Source organism: Epinephelus fuscoguttatus, linkage group LG7, assembly GCF_011397635.1.
Source record: "Epinephelus fuscoguttatus linkage group LG7, E.fuscoguttatus.final_Chr_v1".
NCBI classification, from domain to species: domain Eukaryota; kingdom Metazoa; phylum Chordata; class Actinopteri; order Perciformes; family Serranidae; genus Epinephelus; species Epinephelus fuscoguttatus.
In genome coordinates, this window is record NC_064758.1 from 3,193,302 (window position 1) to 3,209,382 (window position 16,081).

Genomic DNA, 16,081 nt, shown 5'->3' on the forward strand with positions numbered 1-16,081 from the left:
TTATTTCTAGCATCGCCATTCATCATGCATAGGGCTTGAGATGATTACATTAACATATGGTTATCTTTTATATTTATGAATTAACCATGACACAAAGCAACCAAATTAAAATAGGACACACACCATTGTGGATTGTCTGTTCCTCATCCTATAGCACATTCCATACATTAAAGGGGATTTTCCTTATTTTGATATAATAAGGGACAGAGCTTACAGTTGACTCCCAAATGATGAGAAATAGATAACTGATTCACTCTCACCTGCATTCACTTAATAGTTTTCCTCATCTCCACTGAACTGATGGATTTGCTAAATGGAATTTTTGTGACCCACCAGGAGGCCACATCCGCCATTTTCTCTCTCTCTCTCTCTCTCTCTGGGTCTGTTGCAATATGCAATAAGTCGGTTAATTGCACGGTAAATTTAAAGGGAGACAGTAACTTTTCCGGCCACGATTAATTGCCATATTCATGTGTGTTTGTTTTCCTCATCTCTCTCCACCAAAGAGACTGGACGACAAGAGCATTCACTGCCGTGCATCCTCTGGCAGCCAGGTGAGTTGGTTCATTGGTGTAATGAACAGAGGGAAAGCTCTTGTCATCGAGTGTCTGTGTCTCTGTTGGGGAGGTGGGGCTATGGGCTACACATACACACACACACACACACACACACACACACACACAGAGTGCTATCTTCGTGAGGGGGAGACGAGGTGGAGGGCAATTTTTGATAGGAGACTGAGAGTCCATTTTATTCGTTTTTGGTTGTTTGATTTTTGTTAACGGACTGAGAGTCTATTTTTTGGATTTAGTTATTTGTGTTTGTATTTTAGATTTTTACTTCAGAAAAGAGCTCTTAGAATAATACATAAAGTTGATTATCTCTAATCTACAAATCAGCTGTTTATAGCATCCTACACCGTAAAGTTTCTCAATATTGTTTATTTTAAATCACTGCAGATAATTTTTGAGTTGTGAACAAAAGCCTTCCTGTCTGTATAATTAAAGGTGTAATGTATTAATCATTAATTTATTTCCTTACTTTGGTATTGTTGATATTCTGGGTTATTCTTTGGTTGACATGCAAAAATAAGCCTGAGGCTTCAGCCTATTCCTTTTTCAGTTATTGACTTTGAGAAAATTTGTGAGAAATAATCTTTGTTTCTCCAGATGTATGTAACTGAAACAAAAATTATTCAGTCATTCATATGATGTAAATTATAACTTTAAGTGACCAATCACACACAAAATTCAACTCAAATGGAAAATGTGAGCCAACGAAACCATCACTCTGACTATTTTTGCAGACTAGGGGTTTCCTGCCAGACACCTGAGCTATATTTAGGGGTGAAAGTAAGCCAGTACAGTCCGGTGGCCTACTGCGTACCACTTAAAGGGCCAGTGTGTAATATTTGGCATGGTTTATTGTCAGTCTGAATCTGAATCTGAATATTCTACCCATTAATATGTTTATATAATTGTATGATCGCTATAAAATAAAATTTGTTTGGTTTTCGTAGCCTTATAATTATGCTTTTATATATATATATATATAGCAAGGGCCTTGCTTTAGAGAAATCGCCATCTTGCGCCGCCATGTATGTACGGTAGACCGAGTGGACAATCCAGCCAGCCAGAGAACGCGTTTCACGTGTATAAATGAAGCAACGAAGACAGCGGAAGGAAGGAAGAAGGAGGAGGAAACAGCAGAGAGTGTTAGTAGTTCGTTGATAGAGAGTAGTGAAAGGTTTTTTTAGTTCTAAAGTTTGCGAATGGACCACACTTACCACTCAACAGGAGAGAATGAACCCGAACCGTCATCTGCGAGGAAAAGAAGATGCAGCTTCACTCCTTGTGATGCACTCTCTGCAGCGCTTTTCCTCCTGATGATATATCTCCCCAGCGATGGTAGCAGTAGCACCGAATCCCATTCTGTGCATTCAGCCTCTCTTCTCGCCCGCTCAGCATCAAACACATGGAGTTCCTCATCTGTATGCTCCGGCTCAAACAGGTATGGCTCTGGGTCTGTGTCCGCTACAAGAAACTCTTCAAAATCGCGTTCAAAGTCGTCCATTGCAGCTACTATAGTCCAGAGATATCGCTAGGCTAAATAAACAGCTGAGCTCTGTTTACCGGCTACGCTGTCAGTCAGTGTGCGGGCTGGAGATTGGTGGAGCAGAGAGGGGAGGGGGTACCCACTCAGTATGGTAAACTTGTATGTGTGTACAGTTATGAAGTGTGTCTGTTACGCCAGAAGAGTCAGAGTTTGGGACGGAGTGGAGTGTTACCGGAGTTTCTGGAGTGCTCAAATAAACGGGCCTTTTTCCCAAACGCTCCTGTGGTCTCCTGCTCACGAGTGCTAGATAGACCTACTCCTGAAAAACTTGTGCGCAAGGCTTTTTGTCCCTACGAGGCCACCGTCATTTACCCGACGGGAGGGGTGAGCGAGTGAACCCTGCAATCTAGAATTTGACACCTGATGTCACTATTTTCAACCCATTTTACACACTGGCCCTTTAAAGATTCAGGCTGCACTTTAGGCCAGAAAATAGATGTGCTAGCAATATATGCAGTTTTAAACACCACTTTGTCTGTTTAATTGCTTTTAACTCATTCCGAATTGCTTCTGAACCGTCCGTGCTGTGTTTTGGTCCATGCTGGACGCAGCCTTGTCCAGACATCTCCCTCTCTCCCCCAGCCTGACAATGTTACTTGAATAAAAGAAAATTAAAGATTAGAAAATATAAAATATGTGTATACAGTATGTATATATATATATATATATATATACACATACATATACAGTATATATATATATATATATATATATATATATATGTATGTACATATAGATAAAATATATATATAAAAACAGTATAAATTGAATTACTGTACACACAAGACTATTTACAATATATACAGAGTATAATAAAGATATGGGATATTGCACAGTATGTAAATTGCACAGGGTCTTAGCAGCGATGATTTAAACAGGGTTTAAAAAGTGTTATGCAGCAGACATGACAGTGCTACATTAGACTACATCAGATGTTGCTGTAACGCACATTAAACACCTGTTCTGAGATACACAGTGTCGGCCCACCCCGCTTGACTTCCAGGGTCTGGCCAACACTGTGTAGCCCAGAACAGATGCTCAAGTGTGGGTGAGAGGAGCGGAGAGGACCAGCAATGGTAACGTAGGCCTAACCTGGGCTTGTAACTATAATCTAATTAGGCTACTATTACTAATTAATTTCTCCTATTTTTGAAATTATAATGCATTATATTATTCCGTTACTAAGCCTCCGCTCGGAAAATTAAACGGTTCTAAACTGCGGTCCTGAAACTGCAGCCTCGGGTACTGCAGCCTCCGCTCAGTAGGTGGCGCTGTGACGAAAATTAAACAGTCCTAAAACTGCGGTCCTGAAACTGCAGCCTCCATACTGCAGCTTTCCACTATTGCAAAAAAAGCCATTTGCACCGCGGCAGGACAAACAATAAATTAAACCAACAAAATTTCACACATTCTTGTGGTTGGCTCAAACGCTGTCAGCGTGATTTAAATAGTAAATATTTAAATAGTTTATTGAGATTATTGTGGATGTTGATCAATGTTTTTTGCAACGAAAAATAGGTAAACAGGAAAAGAGAAAAAGAAAAAAACGAAATGCATGGTTTTAAGTGTTCATTAAGGTTTCATACAGCACCCTAAACATTAAAACAAATACTTTGCTCTACACATTGTGAAGTATTTCTAATTTCTTTCTACTCCATACAGGTACAGTAAAATATTGAAATGTTTTTATTTGTTTGGTTTTGGCTTTGCTTTTTAAAAATGCATAAAGTGAGGAGAGGTGAACAATATGAAGCAATGAAGGTTTTGGTAATATTACCGGCAAGAATTTAAAACTACTTTCACCCCTGGATATATTATAAGGAAATCTTCATCTTATTGTTCACATTGCATAGAAAACCTCTAGTGAATGAGTTACCTTGCTACTGCTGTCGGCTGGGGGAACAGTGTCACTGTCAGACAGCTCATCATAACTCTCAAACTCACTGGAGCTCCAGCCGTTGGAGCCACAGTGATCAGGTCTCTGGATGTCCTCATAGATGTCATCAACATCTGTACACAGAAGCCAACAGATGAACAACACTCACTGTGTAGTTTGCTATAATACAGCCAATAATTGTGTCTCTTAAGGTGCTGACACACCAAACTGACATAGCGGCGACGAAAGCCAACTGTTGCGTCGTCTACGTCGCCTCATGTCGCCCTGTGTCAGTTGCATTTGAACACACTACAAAGACTACATCCGACGGCCAAGTAGCATGTACGTTCTGCGCCTGCATGAGAGGAAATAATGCAAAAAGGGAAACCAGAAGTCTGAGGAACGCATGAGATAAACAAAGTAGCGGAGTGAGAGAGAAGAACATCCTGTCAGCCGAGGGGTTTCCTATCTGCGCAGCCGAGCACCGCAGCACCTCCACAGACTATTACATCCAGACAGTCCCGGTGTTTCCTCCGCAGGCTCCACTTCACTCAGCTGCCCGACAAATCCACTGCTTCTTCCCACTTTAACCTGAATAACAAACCAGGGCTCGCTGCTCCGGTTGGATCCAAACAGAGAGCCAGGGCTAGCTCAGAGGCTAGTGGAGTCTAACTGGCTGTGCTTCCCTCTGGTCATGCTGCGGCTATTCAGGTTAAAGTGGGAAGAAGCAGCGGGTCTGTTGGGCAGCTGAGTGAAGTGGAGCCTGAGGAGGAAGCACTGGTTAGCCCCGGTTTCACTACAGGCAGATTCACTCGCTACAGGGGCGAGGAAATAAAACCTGAACAGCCAATCAGAGTGATCTCTCTCGCCGACAAGCTCCGCCGCTGATTCAACATGCTCAATTGACCGAAAAGCCGCCGACACCGAAGTGCCAACGGTGCGGGACACACCGCAAAAACTAGGGAGACAGACACTCACCAACGGCCCGACTTTGACCGACGGCCAACCGCCAGCTTGGTGTGTCAGGGCCTTTAAGCCTCTATAATTTTAATCAGTCTATTAACAGTGTATAGTCCAGTGTTAAATTATGTAATTACGAAATATTTTCGTCAACGACCTTTTTTCCATGACAAAAACGAGATGACGAAGTGTTAAAAATAGATCTCGATAATAAAAAAAACTAAGACAAATTCTATGTTTCATTTTCATTGATGAGACGAGACATAATAAAAATGTTAGTGGTGAACTATTGGACATTGAAAGCTGAGAGCGGTCGTGCTTGTAATTATCTTTAAATGCCACATGAGCAACAGGCTGGTAAACTCCAGTCGATAGCGCCACTAGCCAGTAAAAATTAGTTGAGCAAGTTGTGAGCTGTAATTCAGCAGTAAATAATCAGCCCTGTGTGTCCGGCTGTGGATGGTGGAGCTGCTGAATGGATTTGTGAAGTTAGGTAGTTGCATCGCCAGACTTCATAGCTGATCCCTGCAGGAATCCACTCAGTCCGGACTGGAGAGAGTTTATGGGTTGATGCTGTTTGACAGGCAGGTAGGAGGCTCAGTTATCTGTGAGTATAGCTGTAAATAGTATAAACTCAAATCAGTTTTCTCTAACAGAGATGAAAGTTTAGTTTTAATCACCAACTCTGTGAGAGGACACAGGTTTAAACCTCCAAACTAACATGTTGCAGATTAAGAAAGAATTCAGGTTTTAATTAAGTTAGTTTTCTGCTTGTTAACAGTGAGATGGATAAATCAGAGTTTAGACTGAACCTGGGTACAAATCGTAGTTGTCTCAGATTAGTTATTTGTGGTGTCAAAGTTTTTGAGAGCATAAATAGAGAGATATTGAACTTTTCAAATGATGATCATTAAGTGTGTGCTCGTAATCACACCTTTATTCTGTCAAACACTGCTGGAGAAATGACAGTTTGTAAGTGTGCAGAAACTATTTGTAGTTGTAGAAAAAAACTGTCTTAAAAACTGTTTTTATCAGTCACCTTGATTCTAATTTCTGATAAATGAAGTAGTCTAACTGGATTGGTTTTAAGATAAAAAACAACAACAAAAAAAAAAACAAGAAAACATAATGACTGAAAGTTAACTAAAATGTTTTGAATTTTTGTCAACTAAAACTAGACTAAAACTATGAAGGATAAAAATGACTAAAATGTGACTAAAACTAATAAGTATTTTCGTGTAAAGACTAAGACTAAATCTAAAATAGCAACATTAACACTGCTGCGTGGTGGTGGACGTGTTTCAAACTTATCAATCCTGCGTGGACGTGTGTCTTGTAAATAAACTATTAGGAGACTCACCTTCCACTGGGTGCTGGATGCTCTCAGCAGGCACATCATCATAGATGACCTCTGTGTCTCTGACCACACTGGCTGGGCTGCACCTCCCCGTACTATTGGTCTGTGGACTGACTGAAGAGGACACCTCAGCCTCCGCAGTGTCCTGCTGTGGGCTGCAGCCATTTACTGCACTGCTGGACATGTCTTGATCATCCTCTCCTATCAGAGAAGGCTTGCCTACAAAACAGTGAAACCACTGGTTTAAGAAGCTCAGTGTTAAAGGACTGTAGCAGTACTGTCTCTGTGAAAAACACATGAGCTTTACTCCATATTGACTGTGGTGTGTACATCAGATTCAGTTTCCACTGGCTATTACTGATTTTAATAGTGGTAATAAATACAGTAAAACATGCACTTGAATGGTAATTTATGTATAATACTAGACAGTTTAATCAGCTTTACTTTCCTTTTTACAAGATGAAACATGGCCAGAGCCTCAGATATTGTGGTGGACACATTTGGAACACTAGTTGTCAAGAGCTCTTTATCCTTTGAAAAATTTAAAAGGAAATTATCATTACATTTAATTCATTATGTCTAATTATCTCTTGACTTGTATTTAAATATATATTTCCCCCCTTTTAGTATTCTATGTGTTGTATTCTATGTATTTCTAAGTTTTATTGGATTATTTAGATGATAGATAGATAGATAGATAGATAGATAGATAGATACTTTATTCATCCTGAAGGAAATTAAGGCATCCAGTAGCTTATTCAACAGCAACACAACATATCCTCACACAGGTGCAAGTGCAAAAAAATGCAAAACTAAAAACACAGTAAAACACAATAAAAGGGCTAGATCACACCCAAAAGTCCATTGCACTATTTGTCACAGACTGCTCAGTGTGTCATTTATCTATTGTCATTTATCTTTTGTTGTATTTTTCTGTATTATGTAAGTTTAGTTCTTTTGTCTGCTTTTCTCCCTTTTTTGTAATTGTCTGTTTTTCTATTTAGGGTGATTGAAGGTCTGTTTGTATATGCCTGTGGCTTCTTGCCCTCTCCTGAAACATTTCTCATTTTTTAGTTTTTATTATTTGGATTTTATGCAGTTTCATGGGTGTACAACAAAACTTTTGTGGAAACTGGAGCCCCAGAGTAAGCAGAAGCTAACAGTGAACTGTAAATGTATGCTCACAGACCCAGAGTGATGGGCAGGTTTCTTTCAAAATGTAATATATTAGATATTATTAGTTACCTTCATGTGAAAGTAATAAGTTAATTTACAATATTACTCTGTGTAGAGTAATAAGTTATTTATTACACTACTTTTGTGTTACTTTGACCAAAATGAGCTCAGAGGAACTAATGTTCATTTTAAATGATGAGTGTCATATTGTTTCACAGCAGGTAATCAAAGCACAGAAGCTCCAGTTTATTACAGTTTATTTCAAATCCAGTGCTGCGCAGGTCTGATGTGGGTCTATGACATGAAACACAACAAACAAATATTGAGGTTAGCAGAACAAATGGAAGGGCGTGTGTGTCAGTCACTATGTGAAGCGCATATTAATCTTATGCATAAGAACTGGACTGTGTGCTGCTGTTGCTATGTAGTTGTAGGGGATGTGAATGGAAACACATCCAACATACTAACATCACCCAGATGTGCCAATCATTGTGACGAGGAAAAACGTACTGGAGGCCAGCTCCTTATTGCTGCTGCTTTCAGGCTGCCATAGGATACAAATACAGAACGGGACACGTTGTAGATGTTGCAGGTGTATTAAGGGAAACATACTGAACATGATAACACACAGTACAGCATGACTCAAATGTGCCGATCACCGGCACCCTTCTTGTAGCGTATAATAACATGGCAACAAACAACAACCTTTGGATGACATTTTTTCTGGTGGCACACTGGTAGAAGTGGAGTGGTGTGGATCAGTGTGGATAACTGAAAAATGAAAACAATAAACAGTTTATTTCAGGTGGTAACACGATATATTACTGCATTACTGCTAAAACATAATATAATACTTTATTACTATATTATATATTACTATACACCTTACTTTTGTAATGTGTTACCCCCAACACTGGAGAGCCACAGCTGTAATGAGTGGGACTTGGTTGCAACACAACTAGAGGAGCTTTCTGAATGAGAGGATGCCAGCACTTCACATACAGTCTGCAAACTCGCCATCACCAACCATCCACAGTTCCCTGCCTTACTGACTGCCATTGTCTTGTGGACCTCTTACGATGATAAATTGGAAAAGACGATTTGTCTACAAAGTTTTTGGCTCTCAGCACTATTGTTTAATGACTTATTCTCAAACACCCAAAGTTTCATGGGCTATGTTCACCTTACTGTATTTGCGTTAGCTGTTTGTAGCGGCAAACTAGGCTGGAATCACACATTCTACAGCCACTGGTCATAACCACAGCTTACAACATTTTATGTTGTGGTACGTAACTTTACTCTTTTGATGATATGTAGCTAAATACGTTAGTAAAATAGAATATATCTCATTTCCAAATATTCTAGTAATGTAGCTTTTCACAGATCATGGGAGTGCATATCAATGGTTACTATGCCTAGTATTTCATATTTTATTTTCAGATATCTAACTAGACGGTACATCACATACTCTTGATATGGGTGAAAAAGACTCAATATTATGGTTGAAGATGGAATGGAATTTTTTACACTGATCTGAGCTTATGCCAAAACATATGTTGGTATTTAGACTTTGCCTCCTGGCTGTTTCTTAGTCATACTAATTATTTTTTTCCCTGTTGTTGTTTTATCTGGTGATAAGCTCCCTCAAACTTACCTTTTAATTGGAATGTGTTTGGGTCCGTAAGTCTTTGTTAAGCAGGGCCTTAAACTGGATTTTAGGTTTGAACTTAATATGCAGGATTTATCCTATAAGGTTGTGTTTTCAAAGTGGGCTGTAATGTCATGGTACAGTGTATGTACATTCATATACTTTTGATGAAAAGGGCCCAGTTCATTTTATTTCACTGATCACCCTAAAACACCTGGGTTATAACTGCTTTGTTCCACAGGAAGAGGATTCAGCTCATGGGCTGTTCTGATTAAAAGTGTGTTTTCAGGAACATGTCAGCATATGATATAAACAGTATACTGAGGCTACAGTATTAATACTTTTTTGAGTTTCTGGAGTGCACCAAATTAAGTTTGTGTTTAACAGAGCACCCGAGTCACTCAAAGGAGGCACAGCTGTCTTGCATGGGATTTCTTAAAAGATTTGAAATACTGATTCATTCTCTAAGAGGAGGTTCACTGCCTTCAGGGAAGATTACTAGTTTAAAATCATGACACAAGACACCTCGGAAGAGCAGGTTTCACATACACATGAAGGTGACCTGTCATGACTGGAATAATGCAATTAAACATAACCACACAAACACAAGATCCCTACCTCTGTATTCCCACAAGTACTACTGCACAAATACACAGGATGCGCTCTGAATCGCATACTTTTTCTTTTTACCTTTAGTATGTACTGCAGCTGCCCTAAAAAAGTACGAAATGTTTCCAACTTTGACCCTCTTGCTTTTATATCCGTTACCACGGAGATAAAGCAAACGCTACATACTGAGTTCACCAGAGACGGAGATCAACCCACAGAGCTCTGCTGTTGTCACTTTGCAACATATGTAGTTTAACTTTAAAGTTTTAACTGCATAGATTGTAGATTCTAACATATTGGCAACAACTAAATTACATCTGCACTTCTCCGTCTCTGATAGTTTTATTATTATTTTATTAGAGATACACGATATTGGATTTTTTGCAGATATCCAACATGCTGCTATGTAATAACTCATTTGGCTGATAACCAATACCGATGTCAATTTTAGTGATCATCAAGTCTCCTTTGTAGTAGAATTAACATCATATTATGCATGCATACTCTTATTGAGATGGCCGCCCAGTAGAAGGAGAGATGAAAGACAATACTTTTCAATGTATGTAATATTCATTCATTGTACAAATTAAGAAAAAGCATGTTGGCTGATTCTGATTTTAATTTTTAAAGCCAGTATCGGCCAATACCAATGACGTGCCAATATTATCATGCATCCCTATCAGGAACTGATAGGGGGGTATGGAGCAGAGGACAGCTAATGCTAACAGCTTGGTGAAACTGGCTGCATTTCACTGTAGCAGGAAATTCCAATTTGGATAGTAATTACTGTTTAAATGGTACGTTATGGTACTCCACTTCACATTTTTCAAATAAAAAGAAACCTCACTGAAATGCAGCATCTTACCTTTGCTACAAGCTAGCTACTACCAAAGCTAACACTTACAGGCATGTTGCGTACCTTTGTTTAATCGCAGCGTGAGCTCTGAAACCACACTGAGCCACTCCTTGGCTCGATGTGATGCCTGGGCTGTCCGAATGCAATCAAACACAGAAACATCCTCACTTTGGTGCGCATAAAGGCACAGATCAGGCCAGGCTCGCAGCCCAGGACCCCAGGCTCACAGCCTGAGCTCCGGCTCTGAGCTGGATGGAGAGACCAGATGAAGCCTGTCAGATACTGATGTTCCTCTTATTTCTTACCTTCATAAATACTGCTCGCTTTCCAGAAACTCTCTGACTCTCCAGTCACTCCCAGATCAGAGGAGGTGGAACGTCTGCAACAAGCATTTCAATCTAGAGGTCAGTAGGTCAAAGAACTTCTCATATTTATAACAAGACATACTCTATCAGTTTCTAAGGTGTTTTCTCTCCCATTTTGAAGATGAAACTTCTGAACAGATAGCACCCTGAAGATAGCTGCCAAAAAAAGAAATGTAACTGAAAGTTCACTTGCTTATATGATGATGGCACATTGGTCACTTTGTAACAGGTGGTTGGTTATAAGAGGCAGATTGTATTCCACAGAAGCACTGTGTGTCTGAAATTACGTACTTTCATTAATACACTTCAGTGTAGTACACTTTGTACACTACGTACTTCTTGTGTGGTGCACTAATTTCTAGCGCTGCCCCGACTAACAATATTCCTAGTGGATCAATAGTCATCATTTAGGGCCATTAGTCAACTAGTCGCCCGCATGTTTACGATATTAATCTGATTATTAAATTATAAATTTTGGGCAGGGCAACACAATGGTTTGAGTTTAAGGTCTGAGAAAGAATAGTATAAGTAATATTGTTAACACTGTGCTACATTAGAGAAATACTAAACCGTACTGAACCTTAATTAATATAGGCCTATATTATATCTACAAATGCATGTCAGAAACTGAGCGAGCGGCCTGTTAATTACGCTGTCAGGAGAGCGGTAATGAATGTGCTAAATGGCTAATGGGCATGTAGCTACTTCCATGTTTCAGATGCTACATCATGGTTGTAGTCGACGAATGATGGGTAAATGTTTGCCTGCAGAGTTAACATATTACCTTGGGTTCATCCTTCACCTTCTCAACATGATCCCACACTTTGGATTTCCTGCCCATTGGGTTATTAGCTAGCTTGTGGCAAAATTGCAAACAGACAGTGGAGCATTATCACCAACATTTGAATGTTATCTCCACCCACACATAACCAAACTTATGCCACAACGTTGATGCTGACTAAGATGTGCTACCATAGCTAGGAGCAAGTTAGCCAGCTAGCAAATGATTAGTTAGCTAGAAAGCTAACATTAGTACTCAGATTATTGCTTACGGTACCAAATCATTACAGACTGAACAAACGTTACTGACGGCTTCTACTGGACAACAGTGTTGGTAGTAAGTGCAAAAACATAATATAATTAACAGGCTCCTTGTTGTCTCCAGCTGCCATGTAAAAAGTTGAGAAGTTTGTGATGTAGCGGAAGCCATCTGTTGAGGTCCATCATTCCACACTCAACTTATGAGCCGTTTTGACCAGTAGTACACTGCATTTTCCCGTACTATGGAGTATGTACACACTTAGTGCACTTGTACACTCAAAATATTAAGTGTTGCATGCAGTAGGATGCAATTTGAGATGCACTGACAGTCTACATTCTTTGCTGAACACCATGCAATGGAGTTGAAAGCTCTGGAATAAAGCTAGTAAGTGGACCTTGAGTAAACTTACTTTTTTCATTTCTTGTCTGTCTTCTTCTTTTTTTTTTGGTCAAACTACTATTTCTGAGGGTCTGAAATTAAGTTTCACGCTCAGCTAGAGCCTTACATTTAAAATGAAACACCAGTTCAGTGGAAATCCCACATACAAAGGTGAAGCAATCAGAGACCTGTATAAATAAAAAATGGGACAGACAGATGTTGCCACCCACAACATGACGTTTGTGGTAACAAGCAAATTCTGTGTGGAGTCCTATCACATGACTAGAAAGTATGGGATGAAATTAAGTCTATTGTTTTCACCCTGTGTGTATATACATAATGGGCTCTAGTTTCGCATACCAGGTGCGGCGGAGGCGCAGCGCACCTGCGCTTCGCCAACTGGGTGTGGCCAGGCGGATTTTGAAAGTTTGGCACACCGTGCGCCCTGGCGCAGCTACTCCTCTATCCCACCTCCGTCCCTCCTACCAGCGCAAGTCGGAAAGAGGGAGGAGAGAAGGTGTGGAGTGGGTTTTACACACATCACACCAATCAAATGAGCCCCTCTCCTCGCCCTTAAATGCGCCGCGCGAAGGCATAATGAGAGTTTACTCAATTCGGCATGGCAGAAGAGAGCAGCAGCATCAGACGGCCAAACTTCTGCCAGGAGGAAACTGATGTTCTGGTCCGGGAGGTCCAAGCTCGCAGTGTCCGAATATACGGAACTGCGAGCAGACCTCCACGGGCTGATGATGCAAAGGTAGCCTGGGAGGAGGTCACCACAATTGTAAATCAATGTTGCGTTTCTCTCGTGCGTGCGCGCTCTCTCTTTCTCTCTCGCAGTCTCACTCTGTTTCTTTTTTTTTGACTTTTCTAAGATGACAGATGCTGAATATATACTCCCTATCTGATGCTGTGGCTGTTTGTGGTTGGCTGAGAGGGATGTGAACTCATTAGTTTGCAGTTGTGTTAATCAAATCAGGTTGGGTTTCCATTACGCGTGCTAAATGTGCCAAAGGGTGCCAATACCCTTTGATCTGACATCAGATGTGACGGGACAGTCAATATAGAGATACATTTATGTGCTGATTGCAGATAGTTGCATTGAATAGTGGTTTTGTGGCTATTTATTGCATTATTAATGTGCCTGATATTCTGGAAACCTGCCTGTGAGGTTTTGGTGACGTGTGCGCACTCTCCGCAGGTCAGCCAAACTTCGGCTTACACCGGCTGCGCTCCGCCTGCACTGACAGTAGACCTGGTTTCAGATGGCGAGCTTTTAGCGCACCTTCGGCGAAGCCTTTTGGCACGAAACTGTCACTGCGCCAAGCTGGATCTGTCGACACCTCCCCCTGCTGCGCCACCACACCCATCTCAGCGCACCTCGGTCTGCCAAACTACCAAACTGAGCGCGCCTCGGGTTGCGCTGCTCGAAACTAGCTCTGCGCGGGGTTCGCCACCCTGTGCTGCGCCGGGAAACTAGAGCCCAAAGTGTTCATTGCATTGTAAAAACTAGGGAATATCTGTCTGAGAATATCTAAAGTTTAGCTGGCATGGGGTTCTGTTGGCTGTGAAAAACTGACAGGTATCAGAACTATGTGCTCAGACTGCATGATACCACTTCATCATGAATACTGCACATGGCATTGACTTTATGTGATCTTTTCTGTTTAAATTTGCAGAGCTAATTCCAGTGGTAGGTGGCACAGTAGTGCAGGGGTTAGCATTATCGCCTCATAGCAAGAGGGTTCCTTGTTCAAACATGGGGTGTGCGGAATTTGCATGTTCTCCCTGTGTAAGAGTGGGTTTACTATGGGTGCTCCGGCCTCCTCCCATAGTACAAAGATTTGCAGGCTGGGTTAATTGGTTATTCTAACTTGGCTGTAGGTGTGAATGTGAGTGTGATCGGTTGTCTGTCTCTACGTGTCAGCCCTGTCATCATCTGGCAACCTGTCCAGGGTGTACCCCACCTCTCACCCAATGTCAGCTGGTATAGGCTCCAGCGCCCCAGTGACCCATAGGATAAGGGGTTATGAAAAATGAACAATCATTTCAATGGTGATGTTGGTCAGTTTTGATGCCGGGTTCGGACAACACCTCCGCCTCGCCCCACCTCTAGTTTCACAGGCGGGGCGAGGCGGAGGTGCAGCTGACATTCTGGAAACCTGCCTGTGAGGTTTTGGTGATGTGTGCGCATTGTCTGCCCAGGGGCGAAAATCCCATTTCATAGTTGGGAGGGACAATGAACAGTAAAATTTTAGAGAATAATTCCAGGGGGGACAAGGAAAAAAAGTTGTAGCCTGTCTTTTATACAACATCTTTTACCGCAATTTGACGCTTTAATCTTTTCTCTATCTCTCCAACAGGCAGGCATAGGATCTTTCTTAGCACTGGCTGAGTCCACCTGCACATGTCCAGATTTAAAACGAAATGATTGAAATCAAATTAACATTTACACATCGACAACAGTCAGGTGCGCCGTGCTGTCCAAGGTGCTGAGTGTGTCTGGAGCAGAGCAGGTCTCTGCCTTCCCATGCGCAGTAGTGTGAATATTTATGCTATTAAGTAAAGGGAGAAAACATGTCTCTCATTGTTTAATGGCAGCAAAACAATAACAATATTCATCAAAGACAGAAAGTCAATCTCTCTCCTTCTCTCCCTCTTTTTCAACTGGCTCAGGTGTGTGGAATGGATCCTTCGTCTCTGGCTGGCTGCAGGAGCAAACCGTTTTGTTTGTTTTTTTCGTTTTTTTTTTTACCAGGAGTGAGATAAACATTTCCTGCAATTAAACTGGTGAATGGTTTATAAACAGTGTGCTGTGAGATCTGCCACGGCGCACCTCAAAACCGTGCGTAATAATCACGCATAATGGCCGCTCCTCGTCAGTTAAACTGCACGTCTGTCATGTTTGTCTCACTGAGAGGTGGAGAGCCTACAGATATTAACTACGAGCCACTCCGCCACTGACTGCTCTTGTCCTGTCCTCTCCATCTTCTTTCTCTCCTGTCCTCTCTGACTATCACTAAACTCTGGCTTTTGAACAATGCAGGAGAAATGTTGCAGACAGTTTATATTATCAGCCTGGACCTGGGGCTTGTTGTAACAGTAAATGGGATGTGTTGTAACTTGTGTAAGTTAAACTGTATCTGTGTGAGTGAACATCTTACCGCAATGTGGGCAGCCGGGTCCAGCCTAGCCCCGCCCGTTGGAAAGAGTGTGGGATATACCACTACTAGGAATGGGAGGGGGGGGACTAAATCTTTTAAGATTTAAATAGCACATTATTGCGCTTTTATAATGAGCACCGCTTACATTGTGCTTTTAATAAATACTACTGCATTGTTCAAAAATTATTAATTGTGTCTCAAATTAGTCTAGGGGGGTACAGCTTTACTGAAGAGGGAGTCATGTCCCCCCGTCCCCCCCGGGATTTCCGCCCCTGTGTCCACCGGTCAGCCAAACTTCCACTACACCGGCTGTGCTCCGCCTGCGCCGACAGTAGACCCGGTTTCAGCTGGCGAGCTTTTAGCGCACCTTCGGCAAAGCCTTTTGTCACGAAACTCACTGCGCCAAGCTGAATCTGTCGACACCTCCCCCTGCTGTGCCGCCACACCCATCTCAGCGCACCTCAGTCCTCCAAACTACCAAACTGAGCACGCCTCGGGTGGCGCTGCTCGAAACTAGCTCTGCGCGGGGTTTGCC

At 41.6% G+C, this 16,081-nt stretch overlaps 1 protein-coding gene across 3 annotated transcripts in view; it reads right to left on the reverse strand.

Moving 5' to 3' along the window:
• LOC125891979 (rho guanine nucleotide exchange factor 10-like protein) overlaps positions 1–16,081 on the reverse strand; it is a 180,996-nt gene that overhangs the window by 128,837 nt on the left and 36,078 nt on the right. The window contains exons 4-7 of one of the 3 annotated variants that reach the window (XM_049581633.1): positions 10,903–10,976; positions 8,190–8,255; positions 6,312–6,527; positions 3,992–4,125 (exon numbers count right to left, since the gene is read on the reverse strand). In XM_049581633.1, the coding sequence (XP_049437590.1) occupies positions 3,992–4,125; positions 6,312–6,527; positions 8,190–8,255; positions 10,903–10,976 (490 nt within the window). Of the gene's footprint in view, positions 1–3,991; positions 4,126–4,215; positions 4,558–6,311; positions 6,528–8,189; positions 8,256–10,902; positions 10,977–16,081 lie in introns of those variants that run through there. The other 2 variants (XM_049581634.1, XM_049581635.1) reach the window with 2 other exon arrangements.